This window comes from Hipposideros armiger, unplaced genomic scaffold (genome assembly GCF_001890085.2).
Source record: "Hipposideros armiger isolate ML-2016 unplaced genomic scaffold, ASM189008v1 scaffold_52, whole genome shotgun sequence".
NCBI lineage: Eukaryota > Metazoa > Chordata > Mammalia > Chiroptera > Hipposideridae > Hipposideros > Hipposideros armiger.
In genome coordinates, this window is record NW_017731402.1 from 4,342,973 (window position 1) to 4,369,881 (window position 26,909).

The 26,909-nt window shown below is 39.4% G+C and overlaps 1 protein-coding gene across 1 annotated transcript; it reads right to left on the reverse strand.

Annotated features, from left to right (window-relative positions):
- Window positions 1-191: 191 nt before the first annotated feature.
- LMAN1 (lectin, mannose binding 1) lies at window positions 192-26,909 on the reverse strand. Its single transcript, XM_019640691.1, has 13 exons — window positions 26,629-26,909; window positions 23,227-23,381; window positions 23,036-23,143; window positions 22,052-22,113; window positions 20,974-21,073; window positions 16,928-17,051; window positions 15,302-15,360; window positions 14,725-14,857; window positions 13,184-13,377; window positions 12,985-13,055; window positions 5,323-5,476; window positions 3,729-3,850; window positions 192-3,436 (listed from the first exon to the last, which is right to left on the reverse strand). Exons 1-13 carry the CDS (start codon window positions 26,864-26,866, stop codon window positions 3,400-3,402), a joined length of 1,557 nt encoding a protein of 518 aa, XP_019496236.1. The 5' UTR covers window positions 26,867-26,909; the 3' UTR covers window positions 192-3,399.

The following is a 26,909-nucleotide window of genomic DNA, read 5'->3' on the forward strand; positions in this document are numbered from 1 at the left end:
TACCAGCAATGGTAAGCATTTATCCAAAGCCACTTCTACTTCTCTTTTTATGCTTCCATGTGTTGATTCCACAGGTGGTACGCCACCTAAGGCAGAGCGCACAGCACATCCTAAATAAAAGACCATTACAAATCAGGGCCTACTTGGAAAATAACTACTTATTACCCGAGATCAATGAAGGGAAAAGTAAATTTACTAAAATATTTCTTTATTTGAATAAGGTCAGTGTCATTTCTTGAATTCCAGCTAGCATCAAATAACAATCAGAAGAAAACACTTGACAAAAAATGTTATCCAATTGAAATTAACAGAGGATAGAAAACACCTTTCAACTCTGAAATAGATTAAACAGGCAACATACAGATCTAAAAAGTTGCAAGTGGTGATTTCACATTAGACCTTATAAATAAAAATAAAAAACCCCAATATAATCATTTGTTCGCTATCTCCCTGCGGTGAGCACATGGACAGGAAAAGATAATCACATCTTAATATTCACAACTCTTGTTATGTTCTTCACAAAGGCTGTGTCTCTGATGCAGCGGGTCCGGCAATCCGTTATTCAAGTAATTTTTGTTTTCCCCAAGTTATCAAAAAGTACAATTGTCTGAGATAAAATGTCACAAAAATTGCCATCAAGAAAGCAAAGAGCTATAGCAGGCAGACATGAAGAGGGGAGTTTTCATGGCTTGAGCATAATCTGAAGATGATTTAGTAAGTTTAAAAGCCATCGGCCAAAGTACCAAGAGCTACAGGCAGCGATCTGGGTTTAGTTTCTGGCTGCTACTAAACCAAGAGTTTTAGTAAAAAGGACATTAAGTAAATTTTAAGTATAAAAGAATCAGTGCACATTTGCTAACGTCATCGACAATGAAAATGTTACATTATGCTCTCAGCTCAGCTTTAAACCAACAAAAAAATGCTTTTTTTTTTTTTTCCACTCCCCATCTTAGTGGTTCTCAAACATCAGTGTGCTCAGAATCACCTGAGGTGCTTGTTGGAACGGATATTCTCAAGTCCCACCTCTGAGCTTTAATTCAGGCGCTTTGGGATGGGGCCCTGGGATCCGTGTTCTTAACAAGCACTCTAGGACCCGGATGGTTCAAGGACCCCCGCTGTGACAAATGCTGATATCCCTTCAATACTTAACAGAATGTTGTTTGTTTGTGATTTCATAGTAAAGTTTCAAGCTGAATAAAACATCCAAACAAGTAGAACACAAATAGGTACATTAAATAAGAGTTATCAGCCATCATGTAATTGCATTTCTTTTTAAAAGTAGCATCATAAGCACAACTTACACTAAAATTTTAAAATCAATTTTGTTTTAATCCAAGGCACCTGTAAAATACTTGCTGGTGTGAGAGAAGTTAAATTCAATTATATAAAACAGTACAGAAATGAAGGAATCCTGGCAGTGATTGAATTTTCCACAGGGCCAACGCTTTTCTTTGAAAATGAGCTAAAGTCGATGATTTCGAGGAAAATAAAGCAATTTTCAAATAATATGATAAACACTCTGTGCGAACTGCTTTACTGAGTGATTTTTAGCAAATTAAATTACTAAGTAGAAAAGATTCCTGCGTGTGCTCTTTCATAATAGCCGTCTCCATTCGTATTGGGGACGATCGGAATGATTCCTCTTAAATTTCAGCCTGAAAAATGTATCCTGCATAGATCCAGCATTCCTTTAACAAGTTCAGGCACACGTGACCATGGAGTTTATAACACTGGATATCTCAAAGCCTTTTATCACAAGAGGATTTCCCAAGCTCATAGTCTACAACTTAAATATTCTTCTGAAGGTATTAATTTTTCTCATGAAATAAGACTAAATTCTGTGATGATGAGGCCTCTGAAATATGAATTCACAATGTTAAGACTATGGGGAAGAACACTAGCGAGGCATTTTGTTTGTGGATGTGACTGAGCATTAGAAAATTCTTGTTCAGTGTTCCGGGGTAAATGCTAAGATAAAGAGCGATGCTAGGACTATCTGATACGCAGCACAAGATAAGAACTGCTATAATGGAGAGTTCATCATAGTCTTTGTATAGCTGTTAGGCACTTAGCCCAACCTGTAAATGACATCTTAGAGATCATTTCTCAAGGCTTGCAAGAATTAAATATACTATTTTATAAAACAGTATTACTTTGGATTCTACGTCAAATGAAAGATAACCACTTTAGCTAAAAGAGTATTTTGAAGCCAGCAAAAATAAGTCCACATCACCTGTGAGAATAAAATTATGTATGTTTTAAAATGTCACTTACAGACTGTTTCTATAACATCTAGAACTATGTATAAAGACTATAATGACCCCTTCCAGTCTGACATTTCAAGGTTAAACTTACTAACAAGTGCTTCACGATAGCCTCAGTTTTGGCATTAAAAGAAAGAAATCAGAAGTATTAATTCTTTTCAAATTTCGCCTTCAAAAATCCTAACACGGCCTCTGATACAGCCTCCTTGATTGACACATGCACGCAGAGTGGCCAACGCCAGGTTGCATGGAGTAATGTAAACCCGGGCATGGTGTGGAGTTTGTGGGCTACAGGATCCACTGAAGGTACAATCTGAGCTGAATCTACATGTACAAACCACAAACGCAGAAATTATTTTCGTAATACTGAACTGACACTGTTAGAATGAAGACATTTAGGAACATGAGCAATCATGAAATGAACACATTACCAGGCAAAATGCCCACACAAACTATTATCAGAGGAATGTGTTCTCCTAAACGTTTCTTAGGCAAAGAGCAGCTTTTAAGTTTTCCCCAAATTTTCCTTTGAAAGTGAAATATATCACCAATAATCAGAGGGGAAAAATGCTTCATTAAACTATCTGAAGCCTACTATCCAGATCCTAATGCTCTCAGACAAAATATTCTTTGATTTCAAAGGAAGCAGTATTAGATTAAAGGATTGCGGGATTGGGTCTTCGAGTAGGAAATTCTGACCTCTTAAAAAATGACTGGTTACAAAATAACCACGATGGGGGGAGACCTCGTATTTAGACCTCGTATTTGGGGTGGGGGTGTGGCAGGACAGCAAGTGTGTTTATGTGAAATAAACCTCCAACATCTGAGACGTAGGGGTAATTTTCATATCTGGGGGCTGCCCCCATTTTCTATTATTTACTCTCTTATTTATCAATTCTGTTCAGTGGCTGTATTTTATTGGCCAGAAAGTCACCGAAATTTAAATAGACCTTACGTACTATGCACAAATTTACATGTGGTTGTCTTTAAGGTTTTATTTTTACTCCAAATCAATGTTTAAAGTTATTTTATACAAAATTTAATAATTTAGCCTATGAAGCAATTTAAATACTTAAATTCCCTCAAAACAACATTTTGTACATACATACATGATGTACACATATGAAAATGGTGGTCAAAAGAACTTTTTGGCAGCTGCTTCTTGTTGAGTCCTAAGAAAAAAACAGAAAAAAAAAAAAAACCAGAAGGAATTTCTATATGCTTTACTTTGGAAAGAAATAGGATTGCTTAAAATTAAAATATAGTCTTTTGAATGATAAAATACATTAGCATAAGCACACATTCTATACATGTACTCCCATATAAACTGACATAAACTAGAAATAACATTTGCTTTGCATAAACCTAATTTATAGGCACTGAAAGTTCAACCTAGATAACTTTACTGAATATTTCAAATTAAACACATACAGAAAAATGTTGGGTTGAATTTTAGAGACTTACCTGTACATGATATAACCAGCGAATAACATCGTTTGTACCACTACAAATATAACAAAGTGCACCGTCGATAAACATGATGGAAATGGTGGTAGTTCTGGGCATTTAGGTCTTTCATGTGATGGCTATAAGGCAAAAGACTTTCTATTACAATTAGTTGAGTTAGTATTTTAGAAAAAGAAATAAATTTGAAATTTTTATAAAACTCATGGTCTACTGTGATAAACTCCAGTATTTTCATTCATTCACCCCATAAATATCTTCCATCCCCTTAATTTTTACCACAAAACTGTTTGAAAGCGTAGCTGACACCGGAAGGCCTCCATCTTTTCACTGTCCAGTCACTAAGTCATTGCCATCTGGCTCCTATCTTCATTTCAGTGACAATGATTTTGGTGTCCTCGAAGATCACGGAGCACGCATTCCCTGGACACCCCCAGTTTATACTTGCTGTACTAATTATTAATAGCATCACCATCAACAGAGAACCTCATTCCTGTCTGAACCAGAACACTTCTGAGCGCATTCAGCATCACTCTCCAAGGGTCTCGTTCAGACAATCGCTTGGTTGCCCTACCATGAACTACCTGACAAACATAATGGCTTTATCTCAGCTTTCATCCTCCCTGATCTCCTAGCATTCAACATTACTAATTAGCATTTTGAAAAATTTTTTCCTTTTCTACTTCCATGAGTGTTCCTTCCATTATAAGGAGGTATTAAATATCAGGGACAAAGGTTTCATCAAGATATGCAAGCAGAATGGCTTTTAAGATTACTTGTTTTCAATATGTTTACATCTATGAGACAAAGTTCATCAGGACCTACATGCTACCCACAGCATCAAGTTGACCAAAGTTGTGGGGAAATAACCTCAAACACAATTAACGAACACATAAAAACACTTTGGATGAGAGTAATGGTCAATAAGAAAACCATTAAGCCATATTTGAAAATCTGGACAAGGAAGAGGCAAGTGCTGCAAGCATTTGTGAATTTTATAAGGGTTTTTAAAGCCAGTAATTAAGAAAAAACTTAAAAGTACCAGGTATCTGTCTTCTAATACTATTGCCTCTTATGCATATTGTACTTCACAAAAATGTTACCTAGTTTTAATACTTATTGCCAATCTCCAAAAATGTAGATGGGGTTTATACTATAAAAAAGACCTAATAAAGTAAAACAAAAACAAAAACCTTTTTGAAAAAAGAAACGATAGGAAAAGTCGCTGGAAGAATCTTGCTTAAAGCAAACTGCTATCAGTCAGCCAGTTTCAGATCTGTGCCCAACAGCCGAGACAGAGAGAAACGCGACACACAGCACGCCTCAGTCTAACAAAGGGGTTTGTCAAGAGAGGCATTCACCTTTCCAAAGCTGTTTACAGATATCATTATCGATAACAAGGGCCATTTTTAAAAATAAACTTACAGGAAAGAATCTAGGGAAAAAAGCCTGAGATTGTGATAGCTCCACTAATTGGGATAGCAATTTATTTTTTTAAAAAAGGTCTCTTCAATAGGCTCTGGGAGCGCGACGCGGCACATAGGGACATGTAACTCGGCCCTGACTACTGGAAAGCGCATGCGCGCCGCCTTACCGCGTTCCTCTGCACGAGGCTCTCGATGTCCCGCTTCACCACGTGGAGATGCTCTTTGATGTCGTTGAAGTGCTGGGTTGTCTCATACGCGCCCCCAGCTGACCCAGGGTGCTGAACGCCACCGACCAGTCTGACGGTTTCACTCATGGAATTCCTGAAACAGGAAATCCCTTTAGACAATGGAATCGCTAAAAAGACGATTCTGTCACAGGTTTCAAATGGTTAGCTACATTTCTAAGCCCAATGTATCAGATCATTAAAAAAAACCAAAAAACTAAAAAAAAAAGAAAATCAGTATTGTAAAAAAAACCCTGAATTGTCTTCAAGATTGGAAAATAATTTATGAAACTACAACTTAACATTATACCATTATCTTTTGTCTAACCACAGAGATAACACTAAACAATTTGTTAAAACCAACATTATAAATGGGTATTGGATAACACAGTGGACGAGAGTCTTAACGAACTTGATAAACACTCTTTCTAGGTGTTTAGTGTTGTGTAATACAGAACTAACCCACCAGGCCTGGGCTGCCCAAACCGTTTCTGCACATCCAAATGTTTTCAGGACTGGCCCTTGACCAGCCCCCGGGAGGTAACGTCTAAGCCCCTGGAATAATATCCTGCCTGATACAAGTGTCTCTGACTCCATGGGGCCTTGCCTGCCAACTATGTGATTTATGTTTTTGTTTGCCTGGGGCCTCAGGCCACTGTGTCAGTTTGACCTGTAGGGGGACTGGAGGCTGAGTAGTGAAGGTGAGTCACATGGGTGGCCTGTGCCTACGTGACTGGCCCCTAATACAAATCCTGGGCACCGAGGCTTGGGCGAACTTCCTTGCTCGGCAACACTTTGAACATGCTGTCACGCGTCGCTCCTGAGAGGAGTAGGCACTGCCCACGAGGCTGCGCGGGGTGGCGGGGGCACAGCTGGACACTTGTGCCTGGCTTCTCCAGCTCCACCCTATTTACTTTTGTTCTTTGCTGATTCTACTGTACATCCTTTTGTTGTAATAAACCATAACTGTGAGTATGGCAGTTTTTCTGAGTTCTGTGTGTACTTCTAGCAAATCAAAGAACCTACGGAAGGTTTTGGGGACCCCTAAGTCAAATATAATTCCATTTCCCCTTGTAATTCTATCAAATAGCCCCCTTTATCTAATCCTGCTGCATCAACCAGAACCCAACTAAAAAGGCATCTATCTGTTTCAAATATGAAGGAAAAATTATTCTTCTGGCATACTGAGCAGTGGTGTGGTAGATGCCAACGCGGTCTCTTTTTGAAGGGTAATTTTTTTTGTTTTGTTTTAGCTGAACCATCCTGCCACCTGTTGACAGCTCAGTGGCAGCTCAGCTGGGGCCGGGAATCGAACCGACGACCCTGATGCTCAGAGCTCATATTCTTGAGCAAGCTCTTAACCAACCGAGCCACTCAGCCGGCCCACTGAAGGGTAATTCTGACCTCATACAATATTTCACCTTATGTACACTGACTTCACAATATAATCACCGTGTAAGATGTGAGTCTACTATTCAGATGCCAGATAAGAGTTCTAACACTGAGTGTGTCCTTTGGATATGAGTCTATAAGCATGACAGAAAGAGGCGACAAATAGGTTTTTTGAATTATGGTAGAAATACAAGAGGGCTATTTAGTTAAAAAGAAAGGAATGTATCAGAGTTTCAATATACCTGAAAATGTCAGGTTAATTTGCCTGGGAGTACTTAAAAAGCTCTATAAATGGCAAATAGTTTATGTTATTAAACTAAAAGTATAGTATGAAATATTCTCAAGCCTGGGGATTTTTTGGTGAAGTAGATAAAATCGGACTGGAAAATGCTCACAATTGTGGAAACTGATTTCATGGATATTCAGAGGCTCACTATTCTCTCTACTTCTGTGTACACTTGAAAATGGCCATCCGTCTTTAAAATCCTTAAGTTTCCATACTCTCTTTCTAATCCTACCTCCTACTACTGGCTTTAGCTGTCTTGGTCCTGCCATCCCCTGAAAATATCCTTTGCTTATTTTAGCTTCTGTGTCTATATGTTCTTCCCAGTCCTGACCTCGCCCCTCCAAAAGCGATGGTCTACAGTGGGAAGCCCAGTTCAAACGGCTGCCTCTGCCCTCAACCCTCTGCTTTCCGAGCCTTCCCTGCCAGGTACAACCACTCCCTAAACACACACACACACACACACACACACACACACACACACACACACACACACACACACACACACACACACACACCACACACACACACACACTTTTCTCCTTTGTTTCGGCAAAAATGAATCCTCTCCCTGGAGAGCATAAGCCGCCTGAGACAACCACTCCCTAAACACACACACACACACACACACACACACACACACCACACACACACACACTTTTCTCCTTTGTTTCGGCAAAAATGAATCCTCTCCCTGGAGAGCATAAGCCGCCTGAGATCAGGACGGCTCTGAATTCCTGACAGTGCCTTCAACAGTTATAGTTCAATTTGGATGAATGAGTTACCTAACTTACTGCCTTGGAATAAAATTTAGTTTAAAAGGTAAAAGCTTTGCTGGAAGAAAACAAAAAAGAAGGTACTCAAATATTAGAATTACTTAGAAATAACACAGTAAGTCAGGCTGAATGTTAAGTATAATAACAAAGGTTTTAAAATTATATTTGAGTTAATATGAGCAATGAAGACTTTAAAACTTCTACAAAATATCTACAAAGTGCTTTCTGAGTAAACGACGTGTTGATTAAAGTTTCTTTTAATTGCACATGTGCTCAAGAAAATTCATGTGAGTCTAAACTTTTCCATTAAAACCCAAATTAAGGATTACATTTTAACATATCTACAATACTTACAAGAATAAAGCATCCCAGATATGTAACTTCCTCATATATCTGCATTTGAAAATACTGTTTTCTGGAAGCATGAACTTGCTTAGATATGAATGTCTTTTTAATATACAAAGATTGAGCCACTTAATGTGTTCCTGCTCATTCATTCGTTTGCCTGTTGACTCTGCTAACGTTTATTTGGTACATGTTATAAGTCAGGTAATTTTTAGGGATGTAAGTTGTGTGAGAAAAATGTAATTCCTGCCCTGTCAAGACTAACGGCCTGGCAGGAGGAACAAGCCCTTTTCTCAATGGGAGAAGTAGCACTGACGGGTAAGTTAGAGGGAGAAGACAGAGGGAGGGGCAGCAGAGTGGGAAGAGCCTGATACGGAGCTCAGTGCCGGCCTCCACCACAGCTGCGTGGATGGAACCAGTGCGTGTGTTGGGGGGAGGCACAGGAAGGGGAGGTGGCGGGGGCAAGGGCACCTCCTGGGAAGAGCGTCTGTGGTGGGCTGGGTCATGGGGCTTGAGGAGACTGGTCAATAGCTTAAATGAGGTAAGTGACATCAAGAATGAATACCGATTGCTAAGCAGCTTAAGGATTACATTACAGTGACGCTGAGGGTACAGAAGAGGACAATTAGGAGCAAGGTCCCAGAAGATGTGGGAAAACATTCATGGGAAAATGCCAAGCACAATACTTAGAATGCAATAGGTATTCAATAAATTAGGTGAAGGTAAACATAATGCTAAATGCTTGCACTCACCAAAAAGAGCATTTACACTTTGAATTCAACATTTAAAAAATTATAACCAATTAACAAACTACAAATGTCAGCACATACAAACGGCAAAGCTCAAAACACATATGTAGCTCTGTCCATTGAAAAGGCCTGGAAGCGAAAACCCAGTAGCAGTATGCACCAGATTCCCTACAAAGACCATTCCCCACTGAAAGACGGGCGCTCCCAAGAAAAATGCCTTGTGCCACGCATGCAAGAGAAACCTGGACAGTCTTACACCCGAAAGGAAGTACCAAAGACGACTGCGGCTGTGTCCATAGACACAGAGCCAGCTTGTAGAGGATGCTAGTGGCCAAAGATGAGATGATTTGAACATCAATTATAAAGACAAGTGGATCAAAACAGCAAAACACGCTAAAATCTCCGAGTTGAAAAAAAAACAATCACCCCACATCCTCATCATTTAACCTTGGAGACTGACTGCCAGGGTACCAACTCGGTCTTCTGAAAAATGGTAAGGAGAAAGAATCAATTATTTATTTCTCCTTTCCTGCACTATATCAGGATAACAAACAAGTGATGGGAGGAATTCTTTTTACATAGAGAGGGAATTTTAGAATGAGAGTGTCACCCTTCTTCAACCTCTGATGAAATGATGGATTGGCGATGGCCACCGCTGGCTACTAAAACTCAGAGTAGCTGATTGGGAGGGGTTCACTTTATAATGAATGGCGTAGGCTGACATCTGGTTATTAATAACTGTTGAAAGTGGATGATGGGATATGAGAAAGGGTTCTTACATTATTTTCAACTTTTTTGTGTTTGAAAATTTCTATAATGAAAAAAAATTGGCAAGGCTTCATATGCTAGAAATAGCACTTGAAAGTGAGGAGATTATGAGAGCTAATTCTGACTCTTTTCTGTGATCTTTTACCACCCAGGGCCCTTTTTTCTCTTTTCGTAAACCTAAGGGGATTGAATTACATGCTTCTGCAAAAAAAAGTTCTACAATTTCCTAAGAATATGAAAATCCATAATGACACAGACCACCCTCACCAAAAAAGGCAAATGTTCCGTATCTCTTTACATTTTTTTCTGAAACTTAATCCTGAAAAAAAAAAAGATCTAGAGGACAAATTCAGAAATTTGAGTTCAGTTTTTATATTAACTTATTGTATACATGGCATTTGTACTCAATTTGTAAGTGGGAGTTTATAAGGATTGCTACCTCCCCTAATTAAGTCCTTTCATGGATAATACAACCAGATGGCTAGGATTTACCAACCACTAACTGAATCTTAAGATGTTCCAGTACTACTGTTAGGTGAACCAAGCAAAGCACAAAGGAGTATCTGGAATATGCTACATCACATAAGAAGAGGATCTAAGAAAATACGCATGCAGAAGAAATATCGGCAGAACAAACCAGAAATTAGTGGGATGGGTTATCAATAGGGGGTGGGTGGGAAAGAGCTGGAAAGAAGGAAAGAATGGGAAAGGGGTAGTAGTGATGAAGATATGTCAATGTATATATATATATAGAACCATAGTATTCACATACCCTTCATATGCCCAAAATACAAACAGTTAAAAAGCAACCAGATGTAGAAGAATACAACCACTAACAAAAAGGCTAACTACATATAAATAAATATCGAAACCATACTGAAGGGAGTGGGGAAGCAGAGAACTACACCGAGGAACTATTGGAAGACAGGGTCTGGACTCGATACCGTACGGCTGGAGGCAAAAGGAACTTTACATGAATCCGTCAGTCAATGTGTTTCTCACAGGGATATGGGATAACAATTTGGAATCACTTTATGTATACACTAAAATTGAACCAGTAAGTAAATTCATTATAGATAATAAGAACCAGGTTTTTCCCTGTTAGAGAGTTTTCAAATAGGGGAAGGAGGAAGGCTAAAATCAACCCCGTAATGTTCAGTCCAGCCCAGTCCAATTAGAATCCAAAGTATCTAAATAATCTCAGTTTTTTTAAAACAAATGTAGATCGGTGGATATAAAAATAGAGCTGTGTGTGTGGGTTAGAATACACTCCCAGGTTCCCTAGCTCTGCCCACTGAGCCGAGAAGCAATGGCACCCCACTAGGAGCTCGCGCGCCCAGTTCCCAGATCTTGTTTTCTAAATACCTTTCTCTAAGGAACCAGGGCTCACTGGAGAAGTGGCTGATTCTAGAGCTGGAGCAGGGAAAAAACAAGAAGAACTTGAAACACAATGTAGTGTCAGAAAGTGAAATGCACAACAAAAGAACACAACAGCCAAACTGAAGAAGCTCCTAATGACTGAGCTGGGATAATGTGAACAAAATAAATAATGACAGTACTGGATTATAACCCACAGAATAAATATTCATGAGTCCATACTGATGATATAAGGAATGGATTAAGCGAATAAATGGGGGAGAAGGGACAGCTAGTCCTTACAGAATTCCAATAAATAAATGTAGAAGAAATGAAAAACAGAAAAACCAGCATCTGGTAAACACCACATTCTTATTTCAGGTAAGACATCAATGGAGATAAAATTAGCGAGCAAAAGTTTAAAGTGAAATAGGATATTTACACAGTCTCAAAGAATCTTTCCCAAAATATTAACCACCAAGGGAATGATAGTAAGTTTAAAGTAGAGAAACTGGGAAGAAACCATCATAAGCAAGTGATCACTGCCAACATCCCCAGTGATGTGACATACCGACACCATGAACATGGTACTCTGTTGTATTCTTTTCAAAAGTGCAGAACCTCCATCCAATCACAAGTATATACCAGACAAAGCCAAGCTGAGGGACCACTGACCAAATAACTGTTCCGTGCTCTTGGAAATTGTCATGGTCATGAAAGACAAGGAAAGAGGAACTATTTCAGACTGCCGAAGTCTACAGAGAAATAACTAAATGCAACGTGTGATCCTGGATAGGATCTGTGAACAGAACGGCATAGTGGAAAACTGGTGAAACGTGAAGATCACTGGTTCAGTAGACAGTGCTACACCAAAGCTAGTTTCTTGGTTCTGACACTCGTACTGTGGTTACGTAAATGTTAACAATAGGCGAAGGTGAGCAGGGGATATATGGAAACTGGACTATTTTTGAACCGCCTGAAGTCTAAAATTGGATCAAAACAAAGATTAAAAGAAAGTGATATGATCCAGTCTATTTCTAAAAGAATTTAAGTATTCATTTAGCATCATTAATATTTTAATCACAAGTTTACAAACTGAAGATTTAAAAAAATTCCAAACAGTACAACTGAAAGGAATATAAATTGGCCTTTACAAGCTGGGTTGCCTTTTAATCGCCAGGTGTTAGGTCTTGTCACCGTCTGTGTAACCTAATCCTGTTTAGCTTTCCAGTCCTAAAGAACTCACCTTGACACTGTTGTTTGTCAAGGGTTGTACTGGTTGGGCCGTGCGCTGAAGAACTAGCTTATGCAAGATGACCTTCTGGCTGTTTCTCTGCTCCAGGCATTGCCAGTTATTATAAGTGCCTAAGCGGATCCTTTTTAGAAATGTACCATTCAGTGTTCCAAGGACACAGTATCTCCTCCCTGCTCCAACTCTCTGTCTAGTCTCTTAGGGGACAAGATGGGATTAAAAAGAGGTCGTTGCACATAGCATATTTCCTTCAAAATGTTTTCATTCCATCAAAAAGAAGCCTGCAAAAGGTACGCTTGTATTATAACCCTCCAATGCCACGCACGCTTATTCCCCTAGTATTGTCCAAGAATTGATATATGTTACCCATATTCTTTTCATATTTTAGAAATGTATGAATAGTCCTGGCTGCCAAGTAACTGTGACACACCTATTTTGTTACAGATGCTACAGCATGTTTTTCTAGCTTAAAATAATTTAAAAATGTAGACATTTTTGTAGTTTCTAAGTATGAAAAGTTCCTGTACCTTACACTCCCCTACTTATAAAATGAATCTACAGTAGAACGTGACTCTTATCCGTATGCAGGAATTTTACAACAATAACGCGCTTGCATATCTAGAGAAGCCATGGTTTTAAGGTAAAGCTAGCACACAACACTCAGACATGGTTTTGTATACTTACTTCATTTCATTTACTTGTCTCAGAATCTCATGCTGAGTGTTCACAACAGTATCCAGCTCTTGCTGAGAGATCTGGGGGAGAAACAAACGAGCAGCCAGTGCAACAGTCCACATTCTCCAGGAGCATACGGCACAGTACCTTCTTTCCCCCTCTCTCCATCAAAGGCTCACTAAGGCACCAGCTTATTTAGAAAGCTCACCTGTCCGTGCTGCCCTGGGATTCCTGCCCCTCTCTTAGAGATCTCCTCTGTCAAGGAAGAAACGTATTTCCTCTGTTCATCAAGAATCATATCTAACTGTCGGTTCAACTGCTTGATTTCAAGATGAATACGATTCTGTCCTTCAAAGATCTGTCTCAGCTCCCGATCTCCTACACTCTCAAATATTTCATCCGCTGAAATGGAAATTCAAGTTAGGATCACCTACACATATGTAGTTTCAGAAATACCATAAGTGACCCAAGTACCAACATGCACTAAAATTAGAACATCGCCGACACAGCGGTCACATCTCCCCAACAGTGAACATGCACACAATTATTTCAGTCGTGATTAAATTACTACTTGCTCTTGCCATCTCTGGTGGTTGAACATTTATTATAGATTTGGTCTCAATATTTTTCACCTAAAAATCATTTTCTCCTTCAAATATACTGTGTGATTCTATTTATATGAATGGGCAGAGCTAATCTATGTTAATAGAAAAAAGAACAGTGGTTGCCTCTGTGGGTGGGGTTTGACTTGAAAGAGGCATGAGGGAATTTTCTGCATACTGATCTGGGTGATGGTTAAATGGGTGTATGCATTTGTCAGAATCCATCAAACTATACTCTGAAAATTTGTGCACTTTACTTATGTAAAAGATTAAGAAATGGAATGCAAAACAGCTGATTTTCCTTATACCTGACCATGCTGAAAACATATCATTTTATTCAAATACTTACTATAGTAAGCTTTAGGATATACTAACAAATCACATGGGATGTTTAAAACAAATCCAAGAAAAGAATAAAATGTATCTTTCATTGTTAGTTTCATTAAGTCTGAATCATACTGTTGATGACTTAGAGATTCACACACTACAGAGAGAGTACCACTGTGCTGATGGGGAACAACCCAGGTAACAAGTTAGCAGACAAAAGTCCCTCTGCTTGGCCTTAACATGTCTTATTTTTGACACGGAGCACACTTAAGTTCTTAATTACAGTCACTTAGACTAACATTTTAAAATCCTCAGCCTTTAAAGCCCAGTAAGGGGAGGAGAGCCAGATAACCACTTTACATTACTCTCACAGGGGTGTTGATGGTTTTCAAGTATTATCTCTATAGTAATAAGGTAATCGTGAGCCACTCAAAGGAAAGAAATAAACCTTGGGTGATTTCATTCAGCAAATATTTAGTGAGGCTCAGCTACACCTGCACAGCATGGTCGTTGTTTTAGGTTTAGGGTTCACAGCAGAGAACACGCCAAGTCCCAGTCCTCACAGAGCTCACAATGCTGGGGTCACTGTTCACCCGTGTCCCCATGGCAATCCTCAGCACACTCACTAGAGCACATGCTTACTGTGAAAACAGCAATCTCTAAGTCCTTTAAAAACTGAAGATTCGCTCACAAAGTGTTCCCAGAAATTACGCGGAATGTGCCCGATAAGAGAGACAGGATGAGACGGAGGAAAGGTGAGGGGACACACAAGTGCCACGACTCGTGCTGCCGCCCCGAGGGCAGTGTCACTACAACTCACCAGGTTGCCCCTGCAGGTCAGGGTGAACTTTCTGGAATTCCTCTTTTTTTTTATCCAGTTCTTGTTGAAAGTGCTCAAATTCCTCTTGATATTTTTCTTTTTCTTTTTCTGAAATTTCTTTATCTGGTGTAGGCTTTTTTGGAGTTCAAGAACAGATCATTAAAAAATAAATTAAATAGGTAAGAAAATAACAAACTTTAATGTGTTCTTTTCACATTTTAACTACTTTACTACTAGTTGAAAGGTTAACATAAAAATGTTGTTATTTAAATCATGACCAATTTACTCTTGCTACTAATAATTACAACAGAAAATAATAGCCACTACCATTTATTGAGAGCTTGCTAGAAGTGCCCTGCCTTATCTGATGCTGACAAACCTCACGAGATGCCAGTACAGCATCTGAGTGTACCAGTCAAGAAATGGAGTGTTACAGAGGCTAAGCGACTTGCACACGGTCAGATGGCAATAACTGGCAGAAACAAGATCTAAACCTGTCAGTCTCCCCAAGCTTTCAGCTACGAGGCACTACCACTAAGCTGAAAATAAACTTTTTGAAAAAACTGTTTATACTTACTGGCTCTTTCCCAGGCTCAGTCAGTTGGAAAGTCAGAAAAGAAAGGACATCGTGGTCATCTACAAATTATAAAAAAAAAAAATCTGAAAATTCCTTAATAGATTATTTTTATGGTTGTGAATTTACTTTACAGGTATCTATTGTGTTAAAAAATAAAATGGGAAATAACAAAAATTAGCTCTAATTTGTTAAACACAATGGTGCTGTGAGCTTAGAGATAAAAATTCACCTGAAAAATTTAATTAGAAATTAGCGCAAGTTCACTTTCTTACATCCTAACCCGAACATTGAGCAGTGTTTAACACATAACAGAAGCTTTAACTAAATGTCTGATAAACAAACAGATAAAGGGTCTGAACAAGCCTAAACTCCCCACACTGGCACCAAGACCCTCCCATTTTCCCCCACAAATCTTCACAGACTATGTCCCAGCCAAACGAGACAAAAATCCTGTCCGTCATTATTTGCTGTACCTATCTGTCTGTGAACCTTTCTCACAGCACTTGCCACTTTCTACCTTACTTTCTTTTAGAAACATGACACTGCTCTGTCCTGGCTTACTGGGACAGTCCTGATTTATCCACGTTGTCCTGGCATTATTAATAGTAGCTCCTTTTACTCTCAAAGCATCCCATTAGATAATATAATTACTCTCTCTATACATCACGCAAATTTGTTTCCCTCGCATAGCAGATAATAACAATTTTATTTTATCTAAAATTATATAAGAAATCAGATTAATTTCAAGCTGTTGAAGCTGAAAACAGGAACCTGGCACATCAAACTTTGTAACATTGAACTAAAAATACCAATCCTGACTAGTCACAGCCACAAAGTAAAAACAATTAATTCCAATTGTGCAGCAATCTCTAAGCTTTCTGCCACTACTGTGGAGACCTAGATATGTGTCCAGATTAAAGAGAAAACTGTAATGCTACAGTGTCGGTCAGGTAACTTCAGGAGAAGTTGTGCAGAATAGAGCCCTGGACCCAGGAGCCAGAAACCCTCTTCCCCGAGTCCTGCCTCGGTCTGACCATTACTGGTCACATAATCTTTAGAAAGTCCTTTAATCCAAGATTTGGCAAACACATCTAAAAAAGGGGTAAATATAATCTATCTTCCCTCACTCCCTTCCTGTGTTGTTGTAAGGGACAATTCATATATTTGAAAATAATAAAATTACATAATGTACCATATAACCACCAGACAGTATTAACGTCAAATGGTAAGTTCATTTATCACCACATATGGAAGAAACTGTGGTCAATCTTGTTTAAAGGTTAGTCTCCAGTCATATTTCCTCAGGCTACCAAATGCATTTAAATGTGCTGTGACAATTCTCAGGATCCTAAAACATTTTGCAATTAATCTTTCAGTCTCAACTTTAAATGCCTCCTTCAAAATAAAATAGCACCAAAAATGATGCTCTAATTTACCTAACTGTACACAGCCCCAGCCAACCGGACACCTGTAGAAGTGGAGAATCAGCAGTTCCAAGAGACCAAAAGACTGTCCTCACAAGCCAACTAATCTTAAAATGTTAAAAGTAAACAAGTCTCCAAAATGCACTATTCCCAATAAAACTCAATTCACAAACTTTTAATATCAAAAGATAGCAAGATTTACCTGCAAGACCTCCAGTTGCAGCAGAGATTCCAAAATGCCCTTGTGCAGGGATAATCATATTTTCCACTTTGGCACAAAACTCATAATCATTTTTATCTGGTGTGAAGCCATTATTGATCATTACCTAGAGAGACATACCGTAGCTATAGCTTTTACAACAGACATTGTAAAAGGGATTTCCAATACTATTTGATCTTTATATCTGGTCTAATAACCAACTATCAGCTTTCTCTCATTATTATAAAGGGTAATGCCTTGTCCATTAAGTAACCTCCCTTACTTGGTACATTATACAAGATGTTTCACTTAAGAAAACAGTTTTTGCCCCACTACGTGTCAAAGGCTTAAAGAGAAAAATCTGGTAACTTTCCATGAAAATCTTTCTAAAATAGAATATGGTTTGCCTTCTTTCAAGAACACTGAGGAACCATGGCTACTTTCTTTGAATGGTTTGCTCGGAATAGAGATCAGACTTGTTCTGAAGCGTAGTGACAGAGCTGAAACGAATAGGCTGAATTTACAATGTTTACCACAGCTGGCTGAGAATGAAACAGACTGCCTTAGCAAACAGTGAACTCGCCTTCATTAAATTGGGAAGGTAACTGGGCTTGATAAGTTAGCAGAGAGACAGCAAAAGTGACAGAAGTCATAATGGGAAAAAAGGCAGAAAATGAAAACACTATAAAGACACATACATTTCTATTCTGCAGAATGTATTTTTGAAGTAATGACCCTAAAGATCTTAAAAGGCTGTTGGATTTCTAAGAAAGCACAGGAATCACTCTTGTCATGGTCCCAGTCAGGCAGCGGTCTCGCCTCTTCAATGCCTTTCACTTCCAGCACCCCAGTCACCGCCCCACCCTAAGCAAGTCACTGAGATTGACAATGGAGCAGGAGGAGGTATATGGCACCGTCAGGGCACTTCTGTCACTACTGCCGGTGCAAAGTTCTGTCAGTTGTAGTGAAGATGCAGTCACACAGGAAAATGTTACTCTGCCCAAATTTTCAGCAAGAGAATAAGACGTCTGTCAATACGAAGGGTCCATCTCTATATAATGTGGGATGCAAGCGTGTGAACTCCTACCAGTTTTTAAAGACCAGCCATTTGGTTGACTAATATTAATGCTTGTGTTTCCCTGATCGGTTTTTGTTTACACCATTTACAACTGGTTCTCCTCTACATAGTCACTCACATCAGAATCGACAATTGAGAGCTAAAAAACAAGTGTTAAGTTAATCACATTTTAATTCCAACACTAAAAACTTTCAACTATTCAGTACTTTTTCCCTTGAACCCCAACAAACTGAAAATCCATCAGGAGGCTTTATTATCTACTTCTAATTCTTGAAAAACATGTGGGGGGCAGGTGGAATACTAGTCATTGTACTGAGTCTGGAGGAAAGTTGGTGACTGACAGGTACAATGTCCACTGATAAATACCAGTAACCTTTCCTCATGATGCCATCCATAATATCCCTATTTATCTTACAGTTTCAACCCATCTTTAACTACTACACTTGCAGTATTTCAAATCTCTTGTTTTGACTGTTTCCTCCACTAACAGCACTTCTCGCTCCCCTTACTTTGTTTTTCCCTCCAAAGTTTAAGCCCTGGGACAAGCAAAGGGTGTAAGGACTAATTTAACACATTGTTTGCGGGCATTTTTCTCTATACGACGAGTTTACTCGTTTCCCGCAAACAATGTGTTAATAAACATTTCCTGGGTACCTAAAACGGGCACAACACAGGGGCCGTGAGGGACGCAGGATGTCATGCCTGCACTGAGAAGTCTACAATGATATCAGTGAGGAAAGACATACAAACCACCGTTAACCAGCAATTCCATACAATGTATTTTAAAGGCCAAATAAGCATTAGAGAAATGAAACACTGAGTTTAGGAGAGCGATCACTGTGAGCTGATGTTTGGGAAATCGGATGGAAAGGGGATCTGAATTAGTGTGTTCAAGGATGAGTGTGAAAAATAAATGAATGAATGAATGAATGAGTGAGACTGCCAGGTAGAGCTGGGGAGGGTCTCCCAGGAAGGGACAACAGACTGAGCAAACATACAAAGGCCAGAACCATTAGTCAGGCATGTGTCCTACCCACCAAGTCTGTCTGAAATGTATTCTTCAGAACACTAGCTCTACAGACACTCATAGAAATTAGCTGAAAGAAAAATCCCACGGTCAAGCAAGTCTGAAGAATGAGGAGTTTAAGAAAGGTTTCTCTATTTCAGGACTTCCCAGTATCTTAAATGCGCTAACATGCACAGTCGGGCCCAATCTCATCTGACTATGGAACTCGTTTAGGAGCACATTTTGCAGGACTATTGTTTTGGGAGCTGCTGGTAGGGCTCACAGCCTCACTACGCTGGGTCTGGGTCGTGGAGGTAGGCGGCCTCCCTGCGGTCTGTGAGCTCAAGTGTGTGTCTGCACTTGCCACGGCTGGTGGCTGGGTTCTGCCACACGAGGTTAGTATGACTGATGACCCTCCTGAAACTGCAGGATGTATCACTACAGTGGAACTCCAATCCAAGTCAATCACAACAGACTGGCACATCCTCTATTCTGAGATCTCTCAATTGATTTGGAATTTAAGACTGAGCCAATACAAAGATTTCCCAAGACCTGCCTTTTCCAGGGTTTTATACAAAGAAGTGCAAGGCTAGCTCATGATTTAGGGGAAAGAAAAATTGATACAAGGTATATTTTACTTTTAAGTATTCTATAACCAGATACTGATGGTGTCTTTAAAAAGCAAAGTTCCCATAGTATTAGGAATCTTAGTTATTACTGCCAGCTGGATACATCCACCTAAATATCAGCCGAAACGCAATCTGTCTACAACTCAACTCACTACCAACCCTCTGCTTTCCTGCTCCTCCTCAAACACAAACAGATGTGCTGCTTCTTGGCTAGTTAGTGGTAGCACTTAGTTGTACCACTGGCCAGAAATTCAGGAGCTTTCTGTCTCCACAACTCGACTCACCCTCCCACCCCCAAGCAATCCACTAGTAGCTCCTGCAGTCTCTACCTCCTAATCGCCTCTCCTCCACCTTAGTTCAGACAAGTATAACCGTGCAGTTAAGATACTGCTGGGTTCCAATCAGTCTGTTACATCTTTGGTACATGATCCAAGTTAGTTAAAACTTCCCATATTCAATTTCCAAATACATAAAATGGGGATGCCCACACCAGGGCTGTTGGAAAGGATAGAAGAGAAACTGCACGTGAAGTATTAAGCACGGGGCGTGGCTCTTTAAAAGGGGAGGAGTCTAAGAGGTCGTGTCCTTTGCTCCTTTCACAAATGCCAGTATAAGAAAACTGCTGCCTAAGCACTTTTCCTAAATTGCAAATCTGATCATTTCAGTTTCCTGCTTAAAACTCCATGAACGCTTCCTTTTAAGATAAGCTACAGGAGACCTAGGAGACTTGTTTACAGCCAACCTTTCACCTCACATCTATCCTCCAGCCATACCAAACCACCTGCCTTTCCCAAATCTGTCACAGTCCCTAAGCCTGTTTTCTCTGCCTGGAATACGCGCCCCATCTAGGGAATTCCTACTTCCCCTTCAAGGCGCAGCTACGCTCTGAGAAACTGTTCCTGACCTTCCCCACACCCACCTGGCAGTTACATGGTTCTCACTAACCCATTGATTTCTTAATGGTGTCTGGGTTGTAGTATTTATCACATAGCATAATAATGTTACATAAGTGTCTCCACCATTAGACTACAAGCTCTTTGGAGAAAAGCACCTTTGCGTTACTCATATTTATATTTTGAAGGCTTGGATATGTACATAATGTGTGGCAGATCGCAGGATGCTTACACATTTACTAAATGCAAACCTAGTGGCAAGGTTTTACAACACATGACCACTTACACCAAGCTTTGAAGCCACTTCTGTCCTCTCAGTAACACTGATTAAGTATAGAAAAAATGTCCAAATTTAAATGCATTTAATTTCGATCAAAGATTCAAACTGAGAAGTCATACCAGACTGCTGTTCACTTGACTGTCCCTAAATGCATGTTACTTACTGTTAGTGTCTTCTGGTAATATAGAATTTTTGCCCGGACAGGGTAGGGTTTGTTACGGAAGTCCCTCTGGCAACTTGCTAAAGCTTGATTAGCACCATCACTACAGTAGGAGGGAAAGGAAAACAAATAAGAAACTTAAGCTTTGCAATATTTAAAAACTCACTATTTAAAGTGATTAATGGCTAGAAAGGTTACAATAGTGTTGAGGTATGACAAAGTCTTGGGATATTTGGCTATTTATTCAGAAGACACAAAGTTGACGCATGAGTTTTTCCTGTGAGTCTTGTCAGGACTCTGGATAACATTAGGAGCCACTGTTGGCAGGGGCAGTCACACGACCCTTCAAATGAGACCAGAGCAGCAGTCCTTTACCTGGCACAGAGTCAGAGTCATAGATGGAGCTTTAAAAACGCAGACTCCTAGGTCCCACTCTGAATCAACTGAGGCAGAGTCACGAGAAGGCCTTGGCAACTCTATTTTAAATAGCTCCATAGGTAACTACCAGAGTGAAAAGTTACCAAGGTAGGAAACGTAAACAGGATACGGATAAGTAATTTCCTTACAGTTCACTGGATGGCTGGAAGGTAATTCCTCCCACAACAAACATTTAAGAATGAAAAATGTAGATACCTAATTCATACACATTACAAATATACTAAATACTTAGAAGCTTTGTAGCCCATTGAAAATCTTTAAATACAGCAATACTAAGGTTGAATAAAGTAGCATACATTTCTTAGTCATTAGCTTAGTCAAGGCTCTGAACTTTAGTTTTGAAAGACCTTTTTTAATAAAGATGAAAACACATGACTATAGGCATCACTGAGAGCCAGGAACATTTTATAAACATTTTAGAAGTATTATATAAATTTTAGGTTAAATAAAACAACACATTTTTATATTTGAATTCTGAGGTGGCCCACCGAGAGAACTTTAAAACAGAACCAAATTAAAATAAGACCTTTCCACCAAGCTAATGTCATTTCACCTGGAAAATGTTCAGATTTGAAACAATGTATTTTATAAGATTTCCAAAAAGAAGCTGAAATCAGGAATAATGTAAAAAACACACACTTACTTTTGATGGTCATAATGGATTTGTCCATTGTTGCCTATAATTACTATAGCAGGATTATTTTTCTGAAAATAAAGAGAATATATTTGTTTTAAAATCCTTAAATCAAAGAATTCTAGTCATTCTGGATGTGCTATAAGCTCTCTTAATCTCTAAAATTCTAAGACTCAAATTTCTTAAATAATTAATAAAAGAGATGTCCACTTACTTAGAAAAGAATTATAAACCCTTACAATCATTCAAAACCAGTCACTTAACACCTCAGTGAAGACTGATGTGTTGTGATGTGCCTGGTCTTTGAATAATCCGCCCCAACATGTATCTGAGGACACACTGTGAGCACGGGACAAGTGTGGGGCTTATGGAAGCTAAGTAACATGGCTTCAGCACTCAAGGAGTTATGCCAAGTTCTCCTTTAAATTGCTAATAATCACCCCAGTAGAGAAACTACCAACTGAAACTAAGATCGACCTTAAGGCTGCTCAAGTGCAACTTAAGGTTTCCGATTTGTTAAGTACATTTTGTTCTTAGCTGTTTTATTAACAGGAGAGATCAGGGAAATTGGCTGATCAAAACATGATTAAGATATGAAAAGATATTAATATGTGAGCTAGCAGCAGTCATGCACATGGGTATTTTCATGAAAACAAACTATAACAGTCTAAACACTACTGGTTTCACTGCCTACGTCAAAATGACGCATGTTTATCCATCAAAATTAGTATGTACATACAAGGTGCTGGGGATGGGGGCCTTGCAAATTCGCAGTTAGGGCTCCATGATGACCTCAAGGTGGAGTATGACAAACCATGAATTCAGAGCTTTAAATTTATAAATTCCCAATTATATGAAGACTAATCATCATACCTAATTTGGGGAGTTCTCTACTATTAAACTGACAAAAGTGTTAAATAAGCTGTATGTCTCACAGCTTAAATTTGTTAGCAGATGTATTAAAGTGGGCAACAGTCCTGACAATAAACATACCTTTCCATCATTGTCAAAAGAATCAAAGAATATTCCCACACCATTCCACATATCAGCTGATCCAAACACAGGACCATCCAACCCTTGATTTTCTGTGTACCAAATTGCCTGTAAATATATAACAGGGGACATTTAGGGGCTGGTGGTATATGCATTTATATATATTTTCTAAGTTAAAGAGATTATCATACCAGGCCATCAGCTCCAATTCGACCTCTTCCAGTCACTCGAAATGTCACCTCAATTTCCCAGTTCTCAAAGGCTGCTTTTGTCTTTGTCCACACAGATCCTCTTTGGCTTTTTAAAGATGGTGCTATTCGAATTTGATCTGAACTTGGAATAGCATCTAGAACACAAATCAGGGAAGAAAAGCTTTAAGTTATAATTAGGTAAAATTCAATGAATCATCACCAAACTGTTACATACTTAGAGAGCTAATTTTAACTCAGTAACCTATACAATAATTTTGTTATGAAAAATTTCAAGTTGAAAGTTTCAACTTTTAAATTTTAGGGTTTTCTAACACTCCCCTCCCCCTATCTTTTGAATAGTGCAGTATCGCTGCAAAAAATAAAAAAAATAAAGCTGTAACCATACACTAAAAATTTAAGGGGGAGGAGGGAGAAAATTGTGGCTTAAAAGGCAAACTGAATATTTGATTCTCATATTATTTTTCAAATGCCTCAAAAATTAGCATACTATTTTTTAAAGACTGTGATGTATTTCACTGATTTACAGATGTTAGAAAGCTCCAACAGTGTGAAAAAAACATACCACTAGGAATCAAGAGACTTATTCCTACTCTCAGTTCAGCTGTGTGACTTAGAGCAAATAATTCTTACTCTCTTGGGCTCACCATATGTTCACCTGTAAAATGTTCCATAAACACCCCAAAAGTTATATGCAAAGTTTTGTGCATATATACATTCTTCTAGGGAGAAAGCCAACTGAATTTCAAGTCAATAAACAGTTCTTCAGCATCAGTAGATTCTCAGAGAGAAGTGACCCTCAAAATGGTGGTGTGCATCTCCAAGCTAAGTTTAAGTCCCAGTTCTATCACTTACTAGCTGTTTGATCACAGGCAAATTAACCCACTTCTCTAACAACCTCATAGGCATATAAGTGCCTACATAAGTGCATATAAATATCTCAGTAAACGTTAGCTACCCCTATTATTGGACTAAATAATTATTAAAGGAACTATAAGGCCTAAATTTGAACATTTCTAGTACACCCTCTCAGACGTTAACCAATTCTGACATGCGTGCTGGGATATAACTGCATTGTCTCTTTATAGGTAGAAAAAACTTGACAAAAAGAAAAGCTGAGACACTTTAGTAAGATCAGTCACTGTCACCATCATTTTCAAACACTTAAAAGGTTGGGGGCAGGCATCCTGGAAAGAGTCCTGGATATTGAATCAGAAGACCTGGATTTGAGTTCTATTCTACAGACACTAACTGTGTAACCTTTTCCAAAACCTTAACCTTGCTGAACATCAGTTTTTTTAAATCTATAAAACAGATAACACCTGCCTTGCCTACTAAGGATCAAATCAGAATGAAGGTGAAAGAGCTCTGAGAGCTATAAAGGGTTACAAATTGTTATCATTTTTGTGCCCTTATGGACCCAAGGGTGTGTACTGACAGTACAAAAGGACATTAGATAGAGTTAAGGAAAAGAAACACCATAGAATTGGTCCTAATTTGGGGATAAATGTAAAGGGCCGTGTTTAAACTAAATCTTAAGTTTCTCTACTTTTCAAAATTGTTTTGAATAATGGGTCTCAGGGCAAAATGAAAAGGTTTTTAAAAACCATCAATGGAGTTAAGAAAACAGTGTGACTGTAAAAATTACAGTGACAATGAAAGCAAGGAAAACCCGCAGCAGTGATTCTCAGAGTCGGGAGACGGAAAGGTCATGGCTAAAATACTGATCCCTTCATTTCAAATTCAGTCTAGCCATATACAGCTTTAATTCACATAGATATGCTATCTGATGTTTCTACAACAAGCTTAATTGGTTATAGGCTCTGTAAAGAAAGTCAAGGTAACTAATTGGTGTAGTTGATTAACATGCCTCATCGCCTGAGTATATGGTGTAAGCACGAAAGATAAAGAAGAGCAAGCAGGCCACGGGGAGAAGCAGAAGTGAAAAAGTGTGAATCAATTCATCACCACTACTGGAAAACTCATCATTCCAAAAAGAAAAACAAAAAACCCCAAAAACTTGTGTTTGGCACTTCTGTATCATCTTTGTGTATGAAGAACAGAACCTCGATCACAAATGCCCAGGAACGTACCCTGGATGAGTGGGCACATAACTCATGTCTGCTGAGTAACAAAATAATTGCACTCCACTTCAAATACTTAATGACTTGGTCATTAAAGTCAAATTGAAATTTGTACCTTTTAATTAATGATACACTAATGTCAGGGAAATAGCCCTTCCTAGAAGTGTGCTTTCTAGTCAATAATTACTTTCTAGAAATGGAACATTGTGTTTCAAGTATTGAACAGTCTAAAATGATGTATACAAACCTTATGATATAAATGATTTCTTACTTACACATAAAGATGGAATTCAAAGTGCCAGAGCTTCTCACCTCATGTAAAGGAACTTGCTACTTGTTTCAAAGGGTACATCTCATGGTCACTGAACAGTGCTTACAACATGTCAAGTGCTACGGCTGATTCCTTAGTCAGCAGTGACACATCAGCACTAAAGTACAGATGTTTCTTTCACATATGCAAACGTCTAGCAAGGCAAGGCTCTTACCTACTAACAATGCCAAACACAGAGTGAATAAAGCATGGAGCACAGGTTATTTCAACTTTTGCAAAAAACTTAAAAAAAAAAAAGGATGTAGATAGAATGCTATTGTTAGTCTCAAGTTCTGAAACAACGCCAAAAAGTGTATCCCTATTAAATAAAAGGACAAGTATGACTACTATTAGTTACATAATGTGTTACGACAAGAGGAAAGACCGAAGACCACACCAAGTCCCCGAGAGAGGCACATTTAAGGTATCGTTTCAGTAAGGTGAGAAGAATGTCCTCGGACATAAAAACTTAAAAATTACACTAAAACCAACACATATCATCTCTAGAGCCGTCAGGGGAGGCATCGGGTACAAACTGGAACATCAACCACGGCTAACACCAGTTTAAAAATAAAAAATAAAAAAGCAGGGGAGGGCCGAGGGGAAATGGGAAAGGGGGTGGGGGTGGGGGTGGGGTCCGCGGCTTGAACAGGTCTCAGATTAGGACAGCTGGGGTTAGGGTGAAACGTGATGCCTAGAAACGAGTTTACGTGAGTGCTTGGAATTGTAAGAAGTAACAAAACACCTCCAGGCCAAACGGAAAGAACCGACGAGATCAAAGGAAAAACAGGAGGAAAAGGGGCCGGGCAGAATCGGGAGAAGACTGGGGGCAGGTGGAAGGAACCCTGCGGCTCAGAGCCGACCTGCAGGAGCGGCCGCTGAGAAGGGTCCCCCGCACCGCGCATAGGGTGTGTAGCGGGGAGAAGGTAAAGATGAGGAGGCGCCAGGCGAGGATGGGACCCGGGCCCCCCGCCCTCTGCCCCGGCTTACTCCCCGCGTGGGCCCAGAAGGGCACGGTCCCGTCGCTCTGCACCAGGTGCGGCCCCTTGAAGCTGTATTTGTATTCGAAACGGCGATGTGGCAGCGCGGCTGGGGTGTCCGCGACACCAGGGGCCGCGGGGTCTCCTCCCACGCCTTGGCCTCCGACGAAGTGACTAAGCGACAGCAGGAGGGCGCAGAAAAACGGCCGAGCTCTGGCCTGGGGACCCCTTTGCCTGGATCCCGCCATCTTGGATTCTGGAAAGCAGACGCCTGCGGGAGGGGGAGGGGCG

Excerpts from the sequence above, each read along its gene's own strand:
- LMAN1 (XM_019640691.1), bottom strand. The coding sequence starts at position 26,866 with ATGGCGGGATCCAGGCAAAGGGGTCCCCAGGCCAGAGCTCGGCCGTTT. Across the intron at positions 21,074-22,051 it reads ATCCATTATGACCATCAAAA|TGATGGTGCTAATCAAGCTT; the intron begins GTAAGTGTGTGT and ends CTCCTACTGTAG. Across the intron at positions 17,052-20,973 it reads ATTACCAGAAGACACTAACA|GTAATGATCAATAATGGCTT; the intron begins GTAAGTAACATG and ends ATGTCTCTCTAG.